The sequence below is a fragment of the Mytilus trossulus genome, chromosome 3 (genome assembly GCF_036588685.1).
Source record: "Mytilus trossulus isolate FHL-02 chromosome 3, PNRI_Mtr1.1.1.hap1, whole genome shotgun sequence".
In the NCBI taxonomy this organism is placed as follows: domain Eukaryota; kingdom Metazoa; phylum Mollusca; class Bivalvia; order Mytilida; family Mytilidae; genus Mytilus; species Mytilus trossulus.
The window spans coordinates 6,873,905-6,894,654 of NC_086375.1; the positions used below are offsets into that span (position 1 = coordinate 6,873,905).

At 33.4% G+C, this 20,750-nt stretch overlaps 1 protein-coding gene across 1 annotated transcript in view; it reads right to left on the reverse strand.

The window, feature by feature from the left end:
- Positions 1-4,281: 4,281 nt before the first annotated feature.
- The window catches only part of LOC134709921 (proprotein convertase subtilisin/kexin type 6-like), a 40,760-nt gene continuing 24,291 nt past the window's right edge, over positions 4,282-20,750 (reverse strand). Inside the window, exons 11-16 of the mRNA XM_063570045.1 lie at positions 15,339-15,456; positions 13,479-13,795; positions 13,145-13,201; positions 11,858-11,971; positions 6,829-6,870; positions 4,282-4,442 (exon numbers count right to left, since the gene is read on the reverse strand). Coding sequence (XP_063426115.1) covers positions 4,282-4,442; positions 6,829-6,870; positions 11,858-11,971; positions 13,145-13,201; positions 13,479-13,795; positions 15,339-15,456 — 809 coding nt within the window. The remainder of the gene's footprint in view (positions 4,443-6,828; positions 6,871-11,857; positions 11,972-13,144; positions 13,202-13,478; positions 13,796-15,338; positions 15,457-20,750) is intronic.

The following is a 20,750-nucleotide window of genomic DNA, read 5'->3' on the forward strand; positions in this document are numbered from 1 at the left end:
AGAAACAAACTATCAGATAACAACTGCCATATTTGTGACTTGCTACAGGCCATTTTATGAAATAATTAGTTTTATGGTTAGGCAAACCTCCGTGCTTTAAGGCAATGTTAGATATACCGCTAAAATGACAACATTACATGACGGGAATTCAGCATAAATAAACGAAAGAACGCCCAAGACAGTAAATACTTAAATAAATAATACTTTATAGTGCATCTTAATATGCTTATCACAGAATAACAACAAATAATTAAAAGCATTTGGATTATACAGCATAACGACATATGCATATACTGCAATATAAAAAGGAGATATGGTATAATTGCCAATGAGACAACTATCCACAAAAAACCAAAATGATACAAACATTAACAACTATAGGTCACCATACGGCCTTCAACTATGAGCAAAGCTCATCCCACATAGTTAGCTATAAAAGGTCCCGATAAGACAATGTAAAACAATTCAAACGAGAAAACTAACGGCCTTATTTATGTAAAAAAATTGCTGTCGTCAAAACTATACTTTCAAATTAATACATCAAGAATGAGACAATTTGTAGATGATTTTCAACTCGGCTTTACAAGAAAATCAACGGCTGTGTCTGATTATTTATTTTTTCGAATACCCATCATCATCATGTAGTGTTTATATATTTGTTACCGGATTAATGACCATAACTTGACACTTGATTGATCTTCTTATCTTTATTGTGTATGAAGTTGATTTTATTTTCATTGTACATGACATTTGATCTATTGGCTTATTCCGTTTAAGCTTAATGTATATATAAAACCAAGAAGTTTTTCACAAGTAATACTTTCTGAATGTTTATTTAAATATTCAAACGTTAACTGATCCAAATAATAAATGATTTTCATTGTTTGGCGTTTAGTTTTTATACAATTTTGCGATACACTAGTTTTCACCTTTATATTAACTAATTATAGTTTTAGGGTTGCTAGCTCAATGTGGCCAATTTAAAGGACATGTAAACAACTGTCATATATGCAAAATATGTTCATATGAATTGAAAAGCGTTAACTGAAATGCAAATTATTCAATGAATCCTTGTTGTGTACAGAGTGTATACTTATAAGTCTATGAAATAAAAACATCGAACAAAACAGTTTGACGCTGACACAATGATTGACAGATAGTAGAAAGAGAAGTTTATCGTGTTGTTTATTCTTTGGTTTTCTATGTTGTGTCATGTGTACTATTGTTTGTCTGTTTGTCTTTTTCTTTTTTAGCCATGGCGTTGTCAGTTTGTTTTTGATTTATGAGTTTGACTGTTCCTTTGTTATCTTTCGTCCCTCTTTTATCATTAACACAATGTCATGTTTGTAAACGTAATAACCTAAATCTTGAAGGTTAACAAATATAAAAAAGAAGATGTGGTATGATTGCCAATGAGACAACTATCCACAAAAGACCAAAATGACACAAACATTAACAATTATAGGTCACCGTACGGCCTTCAACAATGGGCAAAGCCAATACCGCAAATAGTCAGCTATAAAAGGCCCCGATAAGACAATGTAAAACAATTCAAGCGAGAAAACTGACGGCATTATTTATATAAAAAAAATGAACGAAAAACAAAAATGTAACACATAAAAAAACGACAACCACTGAATTACAGGCTCCTGACTTGGGTCAGGCACATACACAATTAATGTGGCGGGGTTAAACATGTTTGCGGGATCCCAACCCTCCCCTAACCTGGGACAGTGGTATAACAGTACAACATAAGAACGAACTACAAAAATCAGTTGAAAAAGGCTTAACTCATCAGATAGACAAAAAATAAAAATGGACGTGGCCGGGTACTTATACATCCCAACACAAAAAGACACAATGAACAAATCTGAGAGTACTCGCAGTTATCTGACAGCTAGTTCAAAGCCATTAACAACTAATAAAAAAAATCATGCCTCTAAGACTAAGCAATCAATCCGTTCACGTCCAACATACAATGGATTTAGTGTAAAGACGTCATAAACAGCCAGAGAAAAACATGACCTTGTGCAATGCCAAGTTACAGGTATCGAGAGATTGTAGATCAATAAAAATGTATATGTATATAACATACTAGTAATATTTAGTCAACTTTAAATCTACTTATAACAAAGTCAATATTTATACCAATAAAAACAATATTCAATGATCTTATCACAGTGTTGAATAGGTAACCTTTAAGAATAAGTTTATTTAAAGGAGCAGCAAGTTTACATGGATCATTTCTAAATTTCCGGGCACGGTTAACAACACTTCCGTAAAAAGAGGCTATCCCGTTTGAAATAAGTTGTCTACAGGTACAACCAAACTTCAAAACCAAATTTTTATATCTATGGAAAAAGTTAGCAATATCCTTTAACTCTACTTTCCGCTATAAAGATGACGTTCTTTCACTAAACAATTCAAAATGTGGTGACTATGTAGAACGCATATATCCAATCGAATTGGAGATAAATGATACTACAGATACAGTTAAGTCGGCTTCATATCTTGACTTACATCTGGAAATTGACAATGAGGGTCGGTTGAAGACAAAACTTTACGACAAAAGAGATGATTTCAGCTTTCCAATTGTGAACTTTCAATTTCTAAGTAGCAACATTCCAGCAGCATCTGCATACGGGGTATATATCTCCCAATTGATACGATATTCCCGTGCTTGTATTTCCTATCATGATTTTCTTGATAGAGGGTTACTGCTCACAAGGAAACTATTAAACCAAGAGTTCCAATTGTTGAATCATCCCTTCGTAAATTTTACTGACGCCATCACGAGTTGGTTGACCGTTATGGAATAACCGTTTCACAAATGATATCGGATATGTTCCTAACGTCGTAACTACAATCCCCTTCTCTTTCATGAATGTAACCTACCGAATTGGACTATTTACCGCATTTGATATCACATAAGCAATACGACGGGTGCCACATGTGCAGCAGGAACTGTTTCCCCTTCCGGAGCACCTGAGATCACCCCTAGTTTTTGGTGGGGTTCGTGTTGTTTATTCTTTAGTTTTCTATGTTGTGTCATGTGTACTATTGTTTTTCTGTTTTTCTTTTTCATTTTTAGCCATGGCGTTGTCAGTTTGTTTTAGATTTATGAGTTTGACTGTCCCTTTGGTATCTTTCGTCCCTCTTTTAGTAAAGGTTTAAAGTAATGTATGGTAATGATATCCCTGGTTTAATAATTTACCAGTAATACATAGGTTGCGTTCGTGAAAATCAAAAACGTCACAACAGACACGGGCATAGCGAACAAGTTGTGAAATATAAACTTTAATCTTCAATTTCTTGAAAACGTATATTAACGTATACCATAAGATACCATATAGCCTTTTTACAATGGCATGGCTGAAATATTCCTACAGTTTGATATCTTAAAACGCATTTATTTGACAAATTTTGTAGAACCCAGAGCTATATTTTTGATAATTACTTTTTTTTAAATTTAATATGCACATGTAGGTCATCGACCTTTTATTTACTAACTGTTATTTGAGTCGCTCATCAAAAGGTTCAATGATGAAAGCATTTGGCGTCTACGAAATATGATTTATATAAATAGAGGCCACATATATATCTTTTTTTGTCTTAGGTTAATTGTCAACATTTAGTGAAGTTGAAGCTATTTGTCTTATCGCCTCACCCTAATATACTGTTTCTGCATCATAGTGTCCGAGATTTCATCTATAGCAAACTCTATACGTCATCTTGAAATTCATCCAATGACTAAAATTAGTAATGCACATGTCCAGAATTTAAAACAAAATATAGACAAGACTATCTACGAGTAATAAAAATAATGTCTCATGATGGGTCTTTGACTTAAGTTGAATGTACACAACTAGCGAGTGGTTTAACAATGTACAGTTAAATGAAATATGTTCTAATGGTAACAATCAATTAATTTTCTTTTTTCAAATAGTCACGTGTTTGAAAAGTTATCAAAGGAACCAGAACTATAATTTAATACGGAAGACGCTTGTTTTATCTAAACAAAAGTCATCAGTGACGCTCAGATCAAAATAGTTATAAAGCCAAACAAGTACAAAGTTGAAGAGCAATGGGAACCCAAAATTCCAAAACGTTGTAAACATAATTGTTTATTTTGTTGTGTAGTAACAAGTATATAATCGAATACGTATATCGTTATTTCCTGTTTAACTATTGTCATACAACTGAAAAACGTATTAATAGACATAACTGTTTATGTTTTAGTGAAGTAACACGTGCATTATCGATTATCGTCATTCCTTATTTTCATGCTACTGCAGCACCGGCAGCGCCCACTGATGCTCCTACCGAAAAGAATTTTGCAACTACAATGATAATGACGACAATCACAATTACAGCGACAGTTCCACCTACTACAGCACCAACTATTATTGTAGTACTTATACCATCATCATCATCATCATCAGCTGAAAAATATTGAAAACATTTATTTGAATTATTGTATTTTGTAGATAATATCAGACGATGATCAATTGCCGGTGATGTCATTCAAAATATTGAAATATCAGCTGGGTGAATGTGTCGAGCAAGGTGTTAATGTCTGTCAAATTTAAAACCAATTTCACTTAATAAATCATCACAGAGCTAAATAAAGTTTCATAGGTATATCAAAACATTTATTGATACAAGAGCTGCTACGTATGCTGATTAATATGTTGAAATTTATTGATAGACGAGCGGATGGACAAGAGGATGACAGTGTTTTTAGAAATGATTTGACCATGTAATGTTTTAAAATAGCGAATAATATGTATAAAGTCAATAATTAAGTGGATTTTTAAGCCCAAACTTTCTATTGCCTTACATACGGAAATATAAAATCTAAAAACTGTTCCAATACAGAACGACATTTTTATGAAATTACAGTAAAACATTTGGTTGACAATGGTGTTATTCGTTATTGCAAATAATGAGCTAAAAATATCTGTCATTTTCTCCTACCAAGTTAACCACCATTACTTATTATAATGTCGACCGGCCTTTGTTATTGAATCTTATGCAAATTGATTGGATGAAGTTATTATTAGTTTACTTTCAAACTGTTTATGCTATTCATATATATATTGATTAAACTAGAACGTGCATGAATGTGCACAGTTACTTACATTGCCCAATAAACTGGACACTGGACAAGTCCTTATCATTTTATATCAATGAAAGTTAATGTATGAAAGGTACGAGTTGCCACTTCTTATTATTTCTCAAAACTTGTCGAATACATGTATATGAATCTATCAATATCCTTTAACTCTACTTTCCGCTATATAAATGATGTACTTTCACTAAATAATTCAAAACTTGGTTGTTATGTGGAGCGCATCTATCAAATTGAACAAGAGATAAAGGATAATACAGATACAGTTGAGTCGGCTTCATATCTTGACTTACATCTAGAAGTTGACCATGAGGGTCGGTTGAAAACAAAACCTTACGACAAAAGAGACGATGTCAGCTTTCCAATTGTGAACTTTCCATTTCTAAGTAGCAACATTTCAGCAGCACCTGCATACGGGGTATATATCTCCTAATTGATACGATATTCCCGTGCTTGCATTTCCTATCCTTATTTTCTTGATAAAAGGTTGCTGCTCACAATTAAGCTATTAATCCAAGAGTTTCAAATGGTGAAGTTGAAATCATCCCTTCGTAAAATTTACGGACGCCATCATAAGTTGGTTGACCGTTATGGAATAACCGTTTCACAAATGATATCGGATATGTTCCTTACGTCGTAACTACAATCCCCTTCTCTTTCATGAATGTAACCTACCGAATTGGACTATTTACCGCATTTGATATCACATAAGCAACACGACGGGTGCCACATGTGCAGCAGGATCTGTTTCCCCTTTCGGAGCACCTGAGATCACCCCTAATTTTTGGTTGGGTTCGTGTTGTTTATTCTTTGGCTTTCTATGTTGTGTCATGTGTACTTTTGTTTGTCTGTTTGTCTTTTTCATTTTTAGACATTGCGTTGTCAGTTTGTTTTACATTTATGAGTTTGACTGTTCCTTTGGTATGTTTCGTCCCTCTTTTGTAGATAAATTATTTATTAATAACATATTGATGAGAAAAATAGAGAAAGTTTATAAATCAGACGTCTAATCCAATAAAACAAGTCCTTTTTTTTCGAAAAGAATATAATTACCAATTATATATAGTATTTACGAATGATTCAAAACTAAAAGAGTCATTAGATAAAGTCAAAACTTGTCAAATCTGCCTATTTTTGGACATAAAAGTCAAACCAATCGTTTTTATGTCAATTTCGTCTACCTCGCTGAATATCGTTAGGCATTGTAATGAGTTTGAATGCCCTTTGGTATCTTTAGCCTATCTTTTACAGGAATTAGGACGTTAACAACTATTTATATATACGCTTTTTATCCAAGGCACATCGTTTTGACAAGGGAATATATTTTAAGCAATGTAATCTGAGCTAAAACATTAATACACCGAGGTGTAACTGCCCCAACACATTTGAAATCCCTGACAAGGACTTACTATTGCAAAATTGAAAAACATATTTTCCATGTGGAACATATAAATAAAGATAGTTTAGAAAACTCTGTACTGTGGAATATGCCTACCGTGAGGTTTAGTATTGGTATATTGTTTGTAAAAGTGAAGTTTAATGTTATTGTCTCCCTATTTCCGTAAGCATACTAAACAATTTCAAATGTCTTTACTCCATCATCACAATCCAATTACTTTATATTTATTTTAAAGATATGGAAGTTCGTGTGTGCAAGTGTGTTATGTTATATTCTATAGTAACTATATTTAACTTACTAGAAAGAGGATCTGTGGAGTTTTCTTGAGTACTGACAGTAGCTGAAATACAATAACTTTTAAAAGTTATCCCATCATCGCAATCTATTACAATTAAAAAATCTGTGAATGATACTGTACATGATAAAAACAAAAATCTGTGAATGATAAAGCAAACGAATATTTCAGTATACCAATAATCCATTGTACTGAATATATTATGTACCAACAATATTTGGCAGAAGATACAATACCAACTATGAATACATTACTGTTAAGAAAATATAATCTACACCAATATAAAATGGGTCAATAGTATGAGTTAGTGCAGGCATAGCATGTGTGCATATGAGTGAGGGTACATAACCCTGAACAGTTTTCTTTCAAGAAAAATATACAGTCAAACATGAAATACATATTCTATATGATGATCAATAACTTTAACCAAAGAAGTAAAACATTAAACTATTTGCATTTATATATTATAAATGAAAACATATTGCGTTAGTGAGTTTTCCTCGGTTCAGTGCGTTACTCAATTTTTTTTTGCCTTAATCGATTTTTAACAGCGTTATACTACTGTTTCTTTTATTTATGACTGTTGAACAGAGTTACACCTATGTTGCTACTAATTAATAACTATTAAACAACGGAATACTACTATTGCTTTTATTATATGACTATTGATCAGCGGAATACTACTTTTGCTATTATTTAATGACAATTGACCAGCGGTATACTACTGTTTTTTTTATTTATTAAATGACTATTGAACAGCGGTATACTACTGTTGCTTTTATTAAATGACTTTTGAACAGCGGTATACTACTGTTGCTTTTATTTAATGACTATTGAATAGAGGTACACTGCTGTTACTTCTAATTAATAACTATTAAAGAATGGAATACTACTATTGCCTTTATTATATGACTATTGAACAACGGAATACTACTATTGCCTTTATTATATGACTATTGAACAACGGAATACTACTATTGCCTTTATTATATGAATATTAAACAACGGAATACTACTATTGCCTTTATTATATGACTATTGAACAACGGAATACTACTATTGCCTTTATTATATGACTATTGAACAACGGAATACTACTGTTGCTTTTATTTAATGACAATTGACTAGCGGAATACTACTGTTGCTTTTATTTAATGACATTTGACCAGCGGTATACTACTTTTGCTTTTATTATATGAATATTAAACAACGGAATACTACTGTTGCCTTTATTATATGACTATTAAACAACGGAATACTACTATTGGCTTTATTATATTACTTTTAAACAACGGAATACTACTATTGCCTCTATTATATGACTATTGAACAGCGGTATGCTACTTTTTCCTGTGTTTATTTCGGGAGAAGTTAAACTGATATTTGTTTAAAATTTTGTTTAACCCTTAACACGACCAGAAGCTGAGAAACCTGTTATGAATAAAAGGTACGAGAAATTATATTGTTTGACAGTTTTAACCAGTTTTTTATTGGTACAAACCCAATTGTTCGGAAAAAGTGATGGAATGCATAGGTCTGTATCTTAACGTGACATTTAATCTGAATAAAGTTAAATAAACACATATAAATATTTAAAACGGGACGTCAAACAAAGTTGTTTTGACTAAATATTATATAATGTCTTGTTCGCAAAATGAGATCAACGCTTACATATATCTTATTGTACACAATATCAATCATACAATAAATTGTTGGATTAATTCTTACGAAATCAGATACACCACCACACAAAATATAAGGCTTCAATACTTTTCATGGGACTGTGTATATTACTAATATATATTGTTAAGGTATGAAAAGTACGAATTGCCACTTCTTATTATTTCTCAAAATTTGTCGAATATATTGTAGAAAAATTATTTATTAATAGCATGTTGATGAGAAAATTAAAGAGAGTTTATAAATCAGACGTCTTATTCAATAAAACAAGTTAATTGTTTTTCGAAAAAGATATAATAACCAATTATATATATAGTATTTACAAATGATTTAAAACTAAAAAGAGTCATTAAATAAAGTAAAAATTCTGCCTATTTTTGGACATAAAAGACAAAACAATCGTTTTTATGTCAATTTCGTCTACCTCATTCAATATCTTTAGCCTATCTTTTACAGAAATTAGGACGTTAACAACTATCTAGATATACGCTTTTTATTCAAGGCCCATCGTTCTGACAAGGGAATAATTCTTAAGCAATGTAATATGAGCTAAAACATTGATACACCGAGGTGTAACTGCCCCAATAAATTTGAAATCCCTAACAAGGACTTTCTATTGCAAAAATGAAAAACATATTTTCCGTGTTAAGTTTCCCTGTCGAACATATAAATAAATAATGTATAGAAAACTCTGTACTGTGGAATATGCCTACCGTGATGTTTAGTATTGGTATATTGTTTGTAAAAGTGAAGTTTAATGTTATTGTCTCCCCTTTTCCGTAAGCATACTAAACAATTTCAAATGTCTTTACTCCATCATCGCAATCTAATTACTTTATATTTATTTTAAAGATATGGAAGTTCGTGTGTGAAAGTGTGTTATGTTATATTCTATAGTAACTAAATTCAACTTACTAGAAAGATGATCTGTGGAGTTTTCTTGAGTACTGACAGTAGCTGAAATACAATAACTTTTAAAAGTTATCCCATCATCGCAATCTATTACAATTAAAAAATCTGTGAATGATACTGTACATGATAAAAACAAAAATCTGTGAATGATAAAGCAAACGAATATTTCAGTATACCAATAATCCATTGTACTGAATATATTATGTACCAACAATATTTGGCAGAAGATACAATACCAACTATGAATACATTACTTTAAAGAAAATGTAATCTACACCAATATAAAATGGGTCAATAGTATGAGTTAGTGCAGGCATAGCATGTGTGCATATGAGTGAGGGTACATAACCCTCAACAGTTTCCTTTCAAGAAAAATATACAGTCAAACATGAAATACATATTCTAGATGATGATCAATAACTTTAACCAAAGAAGTAAAACATTGAACTATTTTACAATGTATATATATAAATGAAAACATATTGCGTTAGTGAGTTTTCCTCGGTTCAGTGCGTTACTCAAAGTTGTTTTGCCTTAATCGATTTCTTAACAGCGTTATACTACTGTTCCTTTTATTCAATGACTATTGAACAGAGGTACACTGTTGTTGCTTCTAGTAAATGACTATTAAACAACGGAATACTACTGTTGCCTTTATTATATGCCTATTGACCAGCGGTATACTACTGTTGCTTTTATTTTATGCCTATTGAACAACGGAATACTACTGTTGCTTTTATTTAATGACTATTGAACAGCGGTATAATACTGTTGATTTTATTTAATGACAATTGACCAGCGTTATACAACTGTTGTTTTTATTTAATGACAGTTGACCAGCGGTATACTACTATTGCCTTTATTATATGACTATTGAACAGCGGAATACTACTATTGCCTTAATCATATGGCTAATGAACAACGGAATACTACTGTTGCCTTTATTATATGACTTTTGAAGAGCGGTATACTACTGTTGCCTTTATTATATGACTTTTGAAGAGCGGTATACTACTGTTGCCTTTATTATATGACTTTTGAAGAGCGGTATACTACTGTTGCCTTTATTATATGACTGTTGAACAGCGGAATACTAATATTGCCTTAATCATATGACTATTGAACAACGGAATACTACTGTTGCCTTTATTATATGACTTTTGAAGAGCGGTATACTACTGTTGCCTTTATTATATGACTTTTGAAGAGCGGTATACTACTGTTGCCTTTATTATATGACTGTTGAACAACGGAATACTACTGTTGCTTTTATTTAATGACAATTGACTAGCTGTATAATACTGTTGCTTTTATTTAATGACAATTTACCAGCGGTATACTACTATTTCCTTTATTATATGAATATTAAACAGCGGAATACTACTATTTCCTTTATTATATGAATATTAAACAACGGAATACTACTATCGCCTTTATTATATGACTAATAAACAACGGAATACTACTATTGCCTTAATCATATGACTATTAAACAACGGAATACTACTATTGCCTTTATTATATGACTATTGAACAGCGGTATGCTACTTTTTCCTGTATTTATTTCGGGAGATGTTAAAAGGATATTTGTTTAAAAAAAAAATTAACACTGAAAACGACCAGAAGCTGAGTAACCTGTTATGAATAAAAGTTACTAAAATTATATTGTTTGACAGTTTTAACCAGTATTTTATTGGTACAAATCCAATTGTTCGGAAAAAGTGATGGAATGCATTAGTCTGTATCTTAACGTGACAAATAATCTGAATAAAATTAAATAAACACATATACATATTTAAAACGGGACGTCAAACAAAGTTGTTTTGACTAAATATTATATAATGTCTTGTTCGCAAAATGAGATCAACGCTTACATATATCTTATTGTACACAAAATCAATTATACAATAAATTGTTGGATTACTTCTTACGAAATCAGATACACCACCACACAAAATATAAGACTTAAATACTTTTCATGGGACTGTGTATATTACCAATATATGTTTTTAAGATATAGACTTTCGTGAGTGAAAAAGTGTTATTTTATATTATTTAGTGAATATATTCAACTTACTACACATCTACTTTTGCATAGGCACTATTTATGTACTACAAATCTGTAGTACTGGAAATTTACATTTTATATTCAGTACTATTGTGTTACTCACGAATTATTGTTATATTTAAGTACCTGTATATTACGGTACTTGTTTTGTATTTGAAATTCAGGTACTACAGATTTTTGATTACACGGTTACGTTTTCAACATTTTGAACGTTTGTCTTTTTCAAATATCATGAAGTTATGATGTTCAAACAGGGAATATTGTGATAATTATTGGCATAATTTTTGTACCAATATTTTGAGTACAAATCAAATACCAATTCTTTTTTGTTGTTGTTATATATAATAGATTGAGAGAATGATATATACTTACTGATAATGGTCTGACAATTTGACCCGGAATAATCATCAGGGCACTGACAACTAAAGGAATAGGCGTAATTAGTACAAGTCCCTGTGTTCTCACATGGTGATGATATACATTGATCTATAACATAAACATGATTAACTGAACAAACTGAACACTTAAACACATAACATATGGAACCGGGTGACAGAAAACGCTGTTTTTATTGTTTAGTATTTGGAGGTCAGGCGGAGCAGAGGAATAATTCGACCGTAAATCAACTAAAATGAATATCGAGAGTTTGACAAACCAACGGACACAACTCTGGCTCAATTTGGTAAAACTAAAATAAACCAATTGAGTAAAGGTAAACGAATCGATATGCTGGTTTATTTATGTATAATTATGTAATGGTCTTTTATCATTATAATAAAATTAATTATGTTTGTTTGGTCTGTTCGATATTTCTTTCTATAGTCTCAATTTTGAATTCTAGGTTAAGAACCAGAGAACGATTTGCAGTCGATCTTAAATTGAAAAAAGTTGACAGGGTCGATTCTCGTTTACAAATAATTTGGGAAAATATAGATTTCTTTTATTTTTTTCTGTAAAACAAGAAGAATAAAAACGTTATTTTAGTAGTTTTTATCTTTGTGCACAATCACACATGTTGTCAGTGTCAATCATAAAAGTATGATTAAGGTTGATTAAAAAGAAAAGATTTACAATGTAATACTAATTTACTAATCAAAATTTCTCTTATTCAAACAATCGTGAAAAAGTGATGGCATCAATCAACACAGAAATGAACACCCATTTAAATTCCCAAGGTCATTTTTGACAAACGTCTATACGTTATTAGATTAATTGCTGGACTGGAACATATTTTTCTCTGCTACTACATGCCTGTGTAGGTCGAACTTGTGATTTCATAATTATTGAAGTAGTTATTATATTTGTGTACAAAGATTCCTATTTGGATTTATATTGTTATCACATAATGACGGAGAAAAAAATCTAGATTGTTTATGGTAAGTATAACGACTCCCGGTAATCTTTATACACATAATGAAATAAAATTCAAAATTTGAATTAAAAAATGTTCAACATTAAAACGACTGTAAAAGATTCTAAATATATTTTAAGCGCATGTTTTATTTGTAATGCATTATATTACAATTTTGTTATCCCTTTGATATTGTTTTAAAGTCATAACAGAAGTCTCAGGTCGTTTTACATACACGAACATATATGAGCTCACCTGAGTGAGAGTGTGCTATTGTATATAATATGTGATAGTTATATTCAACTTACCAGGAAGTGGATCTGTGGAAGTTCCGTAAAATGTGATCGACCAAGAATTGACAGTAACTGAAAATATGAATTCATTTTTTACATAATTCCAAAAAACTTTTTATTTTACACAGTAGAACTTAAACTTGCACGTGCTGATTTTTTAATAATTTGCCATAGGTTGAATAATTAAAATACAATCGTATTTCCTTTGACCACAGCAATTACCACAAGTCTCAGTCATAATAGTAGTAAGCATCCTTGTATAAAAGGCAAAAAAAAATTAAAATATTAAAAACATCTCACTGAGTCTTAAATTGATTATAAAACAAATGACAATCGGAAAGAAACTTACCAACTGAATCGCCGAAGCTGGATTTAAACATCAAGGCCCATTGTCCAATGGGACTTTCCCTCCAATAATGAACTGACATAAATTTCCAAGACAATGAACCACCAGCTAAAGAAAAATTATCAGCTTCCCCTTTTCGATAATTCATTAAATGGCTTAGTGTTCCTGAAGGGGACACCAAGTAAAATTCACTCTCGCCTCGGTATTCGTCGTATGAGAACGAAATGTCAACTGTCACATGTTCCAAATAAGCTATGGAAGAGCAATCAGATGTTGAAATATTTCTTATGTCTGTTGTGTGGTATTCACCAGACGTTGAGCTGCAAATAAGATTAAAATATACATGTTTTTGTCTTAAATCACCGATTTATACATTGAATTTGACATAATCGGTAATCTCCGTACCTAAATTTCCGACAAACGAAGCGATTCTAATTTCAAAATTTTGAATTTCCCAAACCGTATTAGCATATTTGTCTATTGTTATCATGACTAAGATTATATCAAAATATTTACTGCTTTACCTATATTTTGACATGAAATAACTATGATGTCTGATTGTCTCGTTCACACATAGTTATCAATATAATTGAATCATATGCGAATGTCATATAAGTGAAAGGTTAAGCTAGCTGTAAAACCAGGTTCAATCCAAAATTTTCTATATAAGGAAAAGCCTGGAACAAATCAGTAATATGACAGTTGTTTTCCGTTCGTTAACGAGGTTGAACCTTAATTATGACATTTTATCTTGACGTCAACTTATTATCAATAGAGATGGTATCCGAGGATTGCTAACGGTCCTTTAACCTGATAGAAATATGAATAAAGATGTACACATATATATCGACAACGTGTATTTTTTTTGGTCTGTTTAATTTAAATTTTTAGCTTCGTCACAAAAAAAATGTAAGACCCAACACGTAAGTACTTTTTGGAATTATATGTGAATGTTATATAAGTGAAAGGTTTAGCTAGCTGTAAAACCACGTCCAATCCACTAATTACATGTCAAAGTAAAATTAATTGAGTTGCGTGACTACTCTGTTAAATAAGTTGTGAGGCTGTACTTGAATGCATCTGCATCTCCTATATTTAACAGTCTTATTGGTAAGTAATTCCAGTCTTTGATGATACGTGGAAAGAAGCTGTATTTGTAGGTATTTGTTGAAGTTTGAATGTTTCTAAATTTACTTTGGTGGTATTGCCGTGTTGTCCTGCCTTGTTGTTCTACATAATCTGGAATATTTAGGGCTATTATCTTTATGTAGAGCTTTATGAAACAAGCAAAGCCTTTTTATTTCCCGTCTAGTCTCTGATGAAAGTCGTTTTAGCTCATTTAGTTGACATGTAACATATGTTTGATGATGTATTGATGTTTGATGAAACGGGCGAATTTTCTTTGTACCATTTCTATCTTTTTAATGTGCCTGCATATTCAACGTTTTGTCTTACAATGGATTGATATGCTCTCTTCTTACTTTCGTCTTAGAATTTGCCAATGTTTCTCATCAGGAACCAAAAGATTTATATGCTTTTGCTGTGATGTTGTTGATGTGTATATCTCATTCCAGGTTGATGGTAAATGAGCTCCTTAATATGTGTTTTGGCTGACATTTTCTAAAATTTGGCCTTACGTTTATGTCAAAATTGAACCAAATCTGCCCCTCAACCGAATATTACTGTTTGAAAATTATTCGCAAAACCAAATGATATATCATTATAAACATTTCGTTTATAAATATTTAAAACATGTCTCTGCAGTTTTACATTTTAAGATTCGTGCTCTCGGCTGATGTTTAGCAAAATTGTCCTTGTTTTAGTACGAGTGTTTACGGAATATATTTATGTAAACAGATTTACCCGGATCCAGTGAATGTCGATGTTGTGCATGTTTGTTGTGTCGGAACTGTCGTCCAATTTGCAGCCTGAGTTACCATTGCTTCAGCATCCATCAAACCAAACCCAAGCACCTGACTATCTGTAACATAAACCTAATGATTAAATATCCAGAAAACATTAAAAGAATACAATACTTAAATCGCATCTTTACATAACTACCAAATTAAAGACCGCACATTATGCAATTTTCAGTGTTGAATATAAACCTAGGATCCTACTTTCATACGGGGTTGATTTTATTAGACGTCAGCTTTTCATGTTAGCAGTATATTCGTCTTGTAGTAGAACAGGGTAACTTGTTTCATATCTCCCTCCGGGAAACTCCTATTCCTTTCACGTCTTTGGTTTTACTGATTTATTTATTTTTTGGTTTATCAGTGTACCTTTGATAACCATTTACACCACTGGGTCGATGGCACTGCTGGTGGACGTTTCGTCACCGAGGGTATCATCAGTCCAGTAGTCAACACTACGGTGTTTGACATAAATATCAATAATGTGGTAACTTTTATAAATTTTTCGAATGGTCCGACATATGTTAAGAGTCTGTGATTGCCTAACAGTCAGATAAAACTAAAATGATCAACTGCGGAAAGCAGGGATTTTTGTGGTTTGGAAATTGTTATGAAACGCCAAACTTGAAATCTCGGAGACTTTGGTAATAAATCAAGGAGACAATTTTGGAGGAAATCAAGAAGAAAGTTTGGGAGGAAATCAAGGAGACAGTTTAGGAGTAAATCCAAGAGACACTTTGGGAGTAAATCAAGGAGACAATTTGGGAGGAAATCAAGGAGACAGTTTGGGAGTAAATCAAGGAGACACTTTTGGAGTAAATCGCAGAGACAATTTGGGAGTTAATCCAGGAGACCGTTTTGTAGTAAATCCAGGAGAAAATTTGGGAGTTAAATAAAGGCAACAGTAGTATACCGCTGTTCAAAACTCATAAATCCATGGACAAAAAACAAAATAGGGGTAACAAACCAAAACCGAGCGAAACGCATTAAATATAAGAGGAGAACAACGACACAACACCGAAACGCAACACACACAGAAACGGACCAAGCATCAGACAAAACACCACGAGAATAACAAATATAACATGAAGCCAGGTGACACTTTGGGAGTTAAGCCAGGTGACACTTTGGGAGTTAAGCCAGGTGACACTTTGGGAGTAAATCAAAGAGACAATTTAGAAGTTAATCCAGGAGACCGTTTGGTAGTAAATCCAGGATATAATTTTGGGTTAAGCCAGGAGACAATTTGGGAGTATACCAGATGACAATTTCGGAGTAAATCAAGGAGACACTTTGGGAGTAAATCCTTACCTTAAACCTTAATTCTCTCCGCGCCAGAAGTCGCATAAGGCCTCCACGAGCGTTTCTGGTTTCTGTAACAAGTTCTTTTTTACAGAGTTGGGTAGTTAGCCCAACGTCCAACCTCCACTCTGGTGGGCCGGGTTTTCTCTCTGGGTAGTCCTTCCCGTAGATGATTGCATTACCATGCTAACGGATTGCATCTGTCCGGATTTCTTTCTGGGTTGTCTCCCATAGCCTTTGACTTTCCACAGTCACCCACAAGGCAGTGAGGCTATTTTCCCATAGCTGGGGGTTTGGTTTGCAGGCACCAGGGCGTATCCACTCACCGGTGGGCCTAGCATGCCGTGCATTTAGGGGCCAAACCTCCTCCGAGACCTTGTGGTTTTGCCTGGGGCCGTGAGGTGCCCAGTTTCCGTCTATCACCTCGTGGAGGATCCCATATCTGGGCCACATAGGTCTTACTGCATGAGAGGCTGTAACTGGCAGGAAAGACTTACGCACTCGGCTCTCCTTTTCACAGCAAGCTGCTAGCCAGTGATGAATGCTGAAAGCGAAAGTGACAAGCACAGACACAACAACACACATACAGGTGCGCATCACACAGTCATTTGGGAGTAGATCCAGGAGACACTTTTGGATTTAATCAAGGAGACAATTTGGGAGTAAATCAAGGACACACTTTGGGAGTAAATCCAGGAGACACTTTAGGAGTAAATCAAGGAGACAATTTGGGGAGTAAATCAAGGAGACAATTTGGGAGTAAATCTAGAAGACAATTTGGGAGCAAACCAAGATGACAGTTTGGGGGGAAATCGAAGACAGTTTGGGAGCAAATCAAGGAGACAAGTTGGGAGCAAATCAAGGAGACAGTTTTGGAGGAAATCAAGGAGCGATCTGGGAGCAAATCAAGGAGACAGTCTGAAAGGAAATCACGGACACAATTTGGAAGTAAATCAAGGAGACAATTTGGGAGAAAATCAAGGAGACAGTTTTGGAGGAAATCAAGGAGACAGTCTGAGAGGAAATCACGGACACAATTTGGAAATAAATCAAGGAGACAATTTGGGAGAAAATCAAGGAGACAGTTTTGGAGGAAATCAAGGAGCGATCTGGAAGCAAATCAAGGAGACAGTCTGAAAGGAAATCACGGACACAATTTGGAAGTAAATCAAGGAGACAATTTGGGAGAAAATCAAGGAGACAGTTTTGCAGGAAATCAAGGAGACAATCTGGGAGTAAAACAAGGAGACAATTTGAAAGTAAATCCAGGAGACAGTTTTGGAAGAAATCCAGGAGATAATTGTGGAGTAAATCAAGCAGACAATTTGGGAGTAAATTTAGGAGAAAATTTGGAAGTAAATCAAGGAAACAATTTGAAAGTAAATCAAGGAGACAATTTGTGAGCAAATCAAAGAGACAATTTGTGAGCAAATGAAGGAGACAGTTTGGGAGCAAATATCGGAGACTTTGGGAGCGAATGTCGGAGACTTTAGGAGCAAATTTCGGAAACTTTGGATGTATATTTATGAGACACGTTGAGAGTAACTCTGGGAGTCGTTGTGAGTTTATCCAGGAGACACGTTGGGAGAAAATTCGGGATACTATGGGAATAAAGCAAGGACACAAGTTGGAATAAAATCTGAGAGACGGTACATTTGTTTGTAGCTACAACTACACAAAGTTGGAATAAGTTTAACACATTTGTTTGATTAATTGTATGAATTTCTATAAATTATTTGTATGATTTCAAGATAATTATGGTTTTGATTTGCTTTTAAATCTTTGTTTGTCTCTCTCATCATGCTCATTGAGTCCATCTGGTTCAAGAGTTCGTAGCTGGTGCATCCAAAATATCTTTCTCTTGTGTCTTCCTTGTGTTTCCCAATTTTGATTTTTCTAAAAGATTTGAAATGTGACGTTAACAAAATCATGTCCTGCTCTTAAAAGGTGTCTTGTTATTGGGCAGTTTCTTTCTTTTGTATAGAATGACCGATGGTTATTTAGTCGAATGTTAAATGGTGTTTCTATTTCACCAACATATTGCAATTTGCAAGTTTCACACGTTAGAACATAAATGCAATTTTGCGTTTTGCAATTTGATGTAATAAATATGTTGTAATTTTTCTTTGGGACTATGCTGACGAATTGGGTTTCGATGTTGGCGACTTTGCAGCACTTACAATTGCCCTTTTTGCATGGTTTATAACCTCCGATTCTTGATGTCTCCTGTTTAGATACTTTGGATGTTACTAAAATATCTTTGAGGTTTTTGGGTCTGCGGTACACCATAACGGGAGGTGATGGGAAAATCTCTTTTAAGGAAGGATTATTTTCAATTAGACGCCAGTGTTTGTGGACAATGTATGATAGATTTGTCAGGTGAGGATGAAAGCTAACAACAAACGGGATTTTGTTTGTCTGGACCGTCTTATCTCTGTATTCAAGTGACAACTTTTCAACAGATTTATCCATTTGATCACCAGCAATGATGATGATACATGGCTGTGTACATTATGTATATAAAACTCGTCTTAACATCAACCCAACAATGTTAGATCTCGCCGGGAAACATATATATTATATATATACGAGTCTAAATTGAAAACTACGTTCAAACCTATGACTGCGTTGGATAAAAACCGCAATTTTTATACGTGTGCATGTCAAACAAATTTCGTTGTAGAAGGGTCTAAAAACAGCACAAACAACATTTTCCAAAAGACCAAAAGAGTGAAAAAGTATATTTAAACAAAACGCATTTGACTAACATGTCGAACAACTGATGTTCTTTAACCCTGCTGACTGCCATTGGCGATTGCCAAATAAAATTGATCACAAGATGTAACAAAATGGATTCTCATATAAATTTAATACGTCACAGAAAGAAAAAAAAAAGTTAACTTGTGGACAGGATGTTGTGCCACAAACATTCGGTGTCAATATTTCTTTAGTACACCATATCCGGATTTCGACAATAAATGTCTCTTCAGTGATGTTAGGGATCGAAACGGTATTTGGAAGGCCATATAAAAAGTACCCTCATTTTTAGAGAAAGTACCCTCATTTTTAGATTAACTCTTGAATTTTAAGAGTCAATATATAGGATGAACGGATCATATAAACCGTATATATATACAACTCGTCTAAACATCAACCCAACAATGTTAGATCTGTAAATTTGCTTTCGCAAATTTTTGGTTCTTCCCTCGCCGGGATTCGAAACCATGCTACTGTGATATCGTGACACCAAATCGCCTGCACTGCAGCCGTCCTGCTAGACCACACGACCACCTGGGCTCTACAAAAAAAGAGCTTTCGCTGGCCATATGTTACCTTTCCACGTCAGTTTTAATCTAGCGGCGTACTATAAGTACATGATATATAAGGCATGGAGATGTTATTGTTACAGATCAGCTAAATTATCTATAGTAAAGGATCCTACAAATTCATGTAAGATACGGTCACAGAAAATAATTATATTATAAGTACGTCTGAGTCAGTGACAACTCTACAACAGATTTATCCATCGGATCGCCATCAATGATGGTGATACATGGCTGTGTACATAATGTATATAAAACTCGTCTAAACATCAACCCAACAATGTTAGATCTGTAAAAGCAAATTTAAAGATATTGATTCTTTCTTTGCATATTTTGCCATGTACAATCCTTTTCGAGCACAAGGATCTCCATGTGATCAAAATCAATCAGATTGTGATCTGGTAACCCGAAGTGTTAAATTGGCTGACAGGAATATACGATACATTTCTACGTAGGTGGGATCAAAACCTATTTCACTGTTCCCTCCGTCTACTCATACTCCTTAGAGAACACTGTATAGAATATCTTAAAAACTTAAAACTTCAATTTGACTCCTTGTCACACGCTTGCAAAAAGATCTAACAGCAAGCGAATTCGGGAATATCCAAGAGCGCCTGAGAGATATAACCAACACTAAGACCGACATTCTCCGCTCCAGACAAAGATGCAAATTTCAACGGGATGGTACTTCTTTCCCATGCATTAGTACAAAAGAAAAAAAGATAATAAAACCA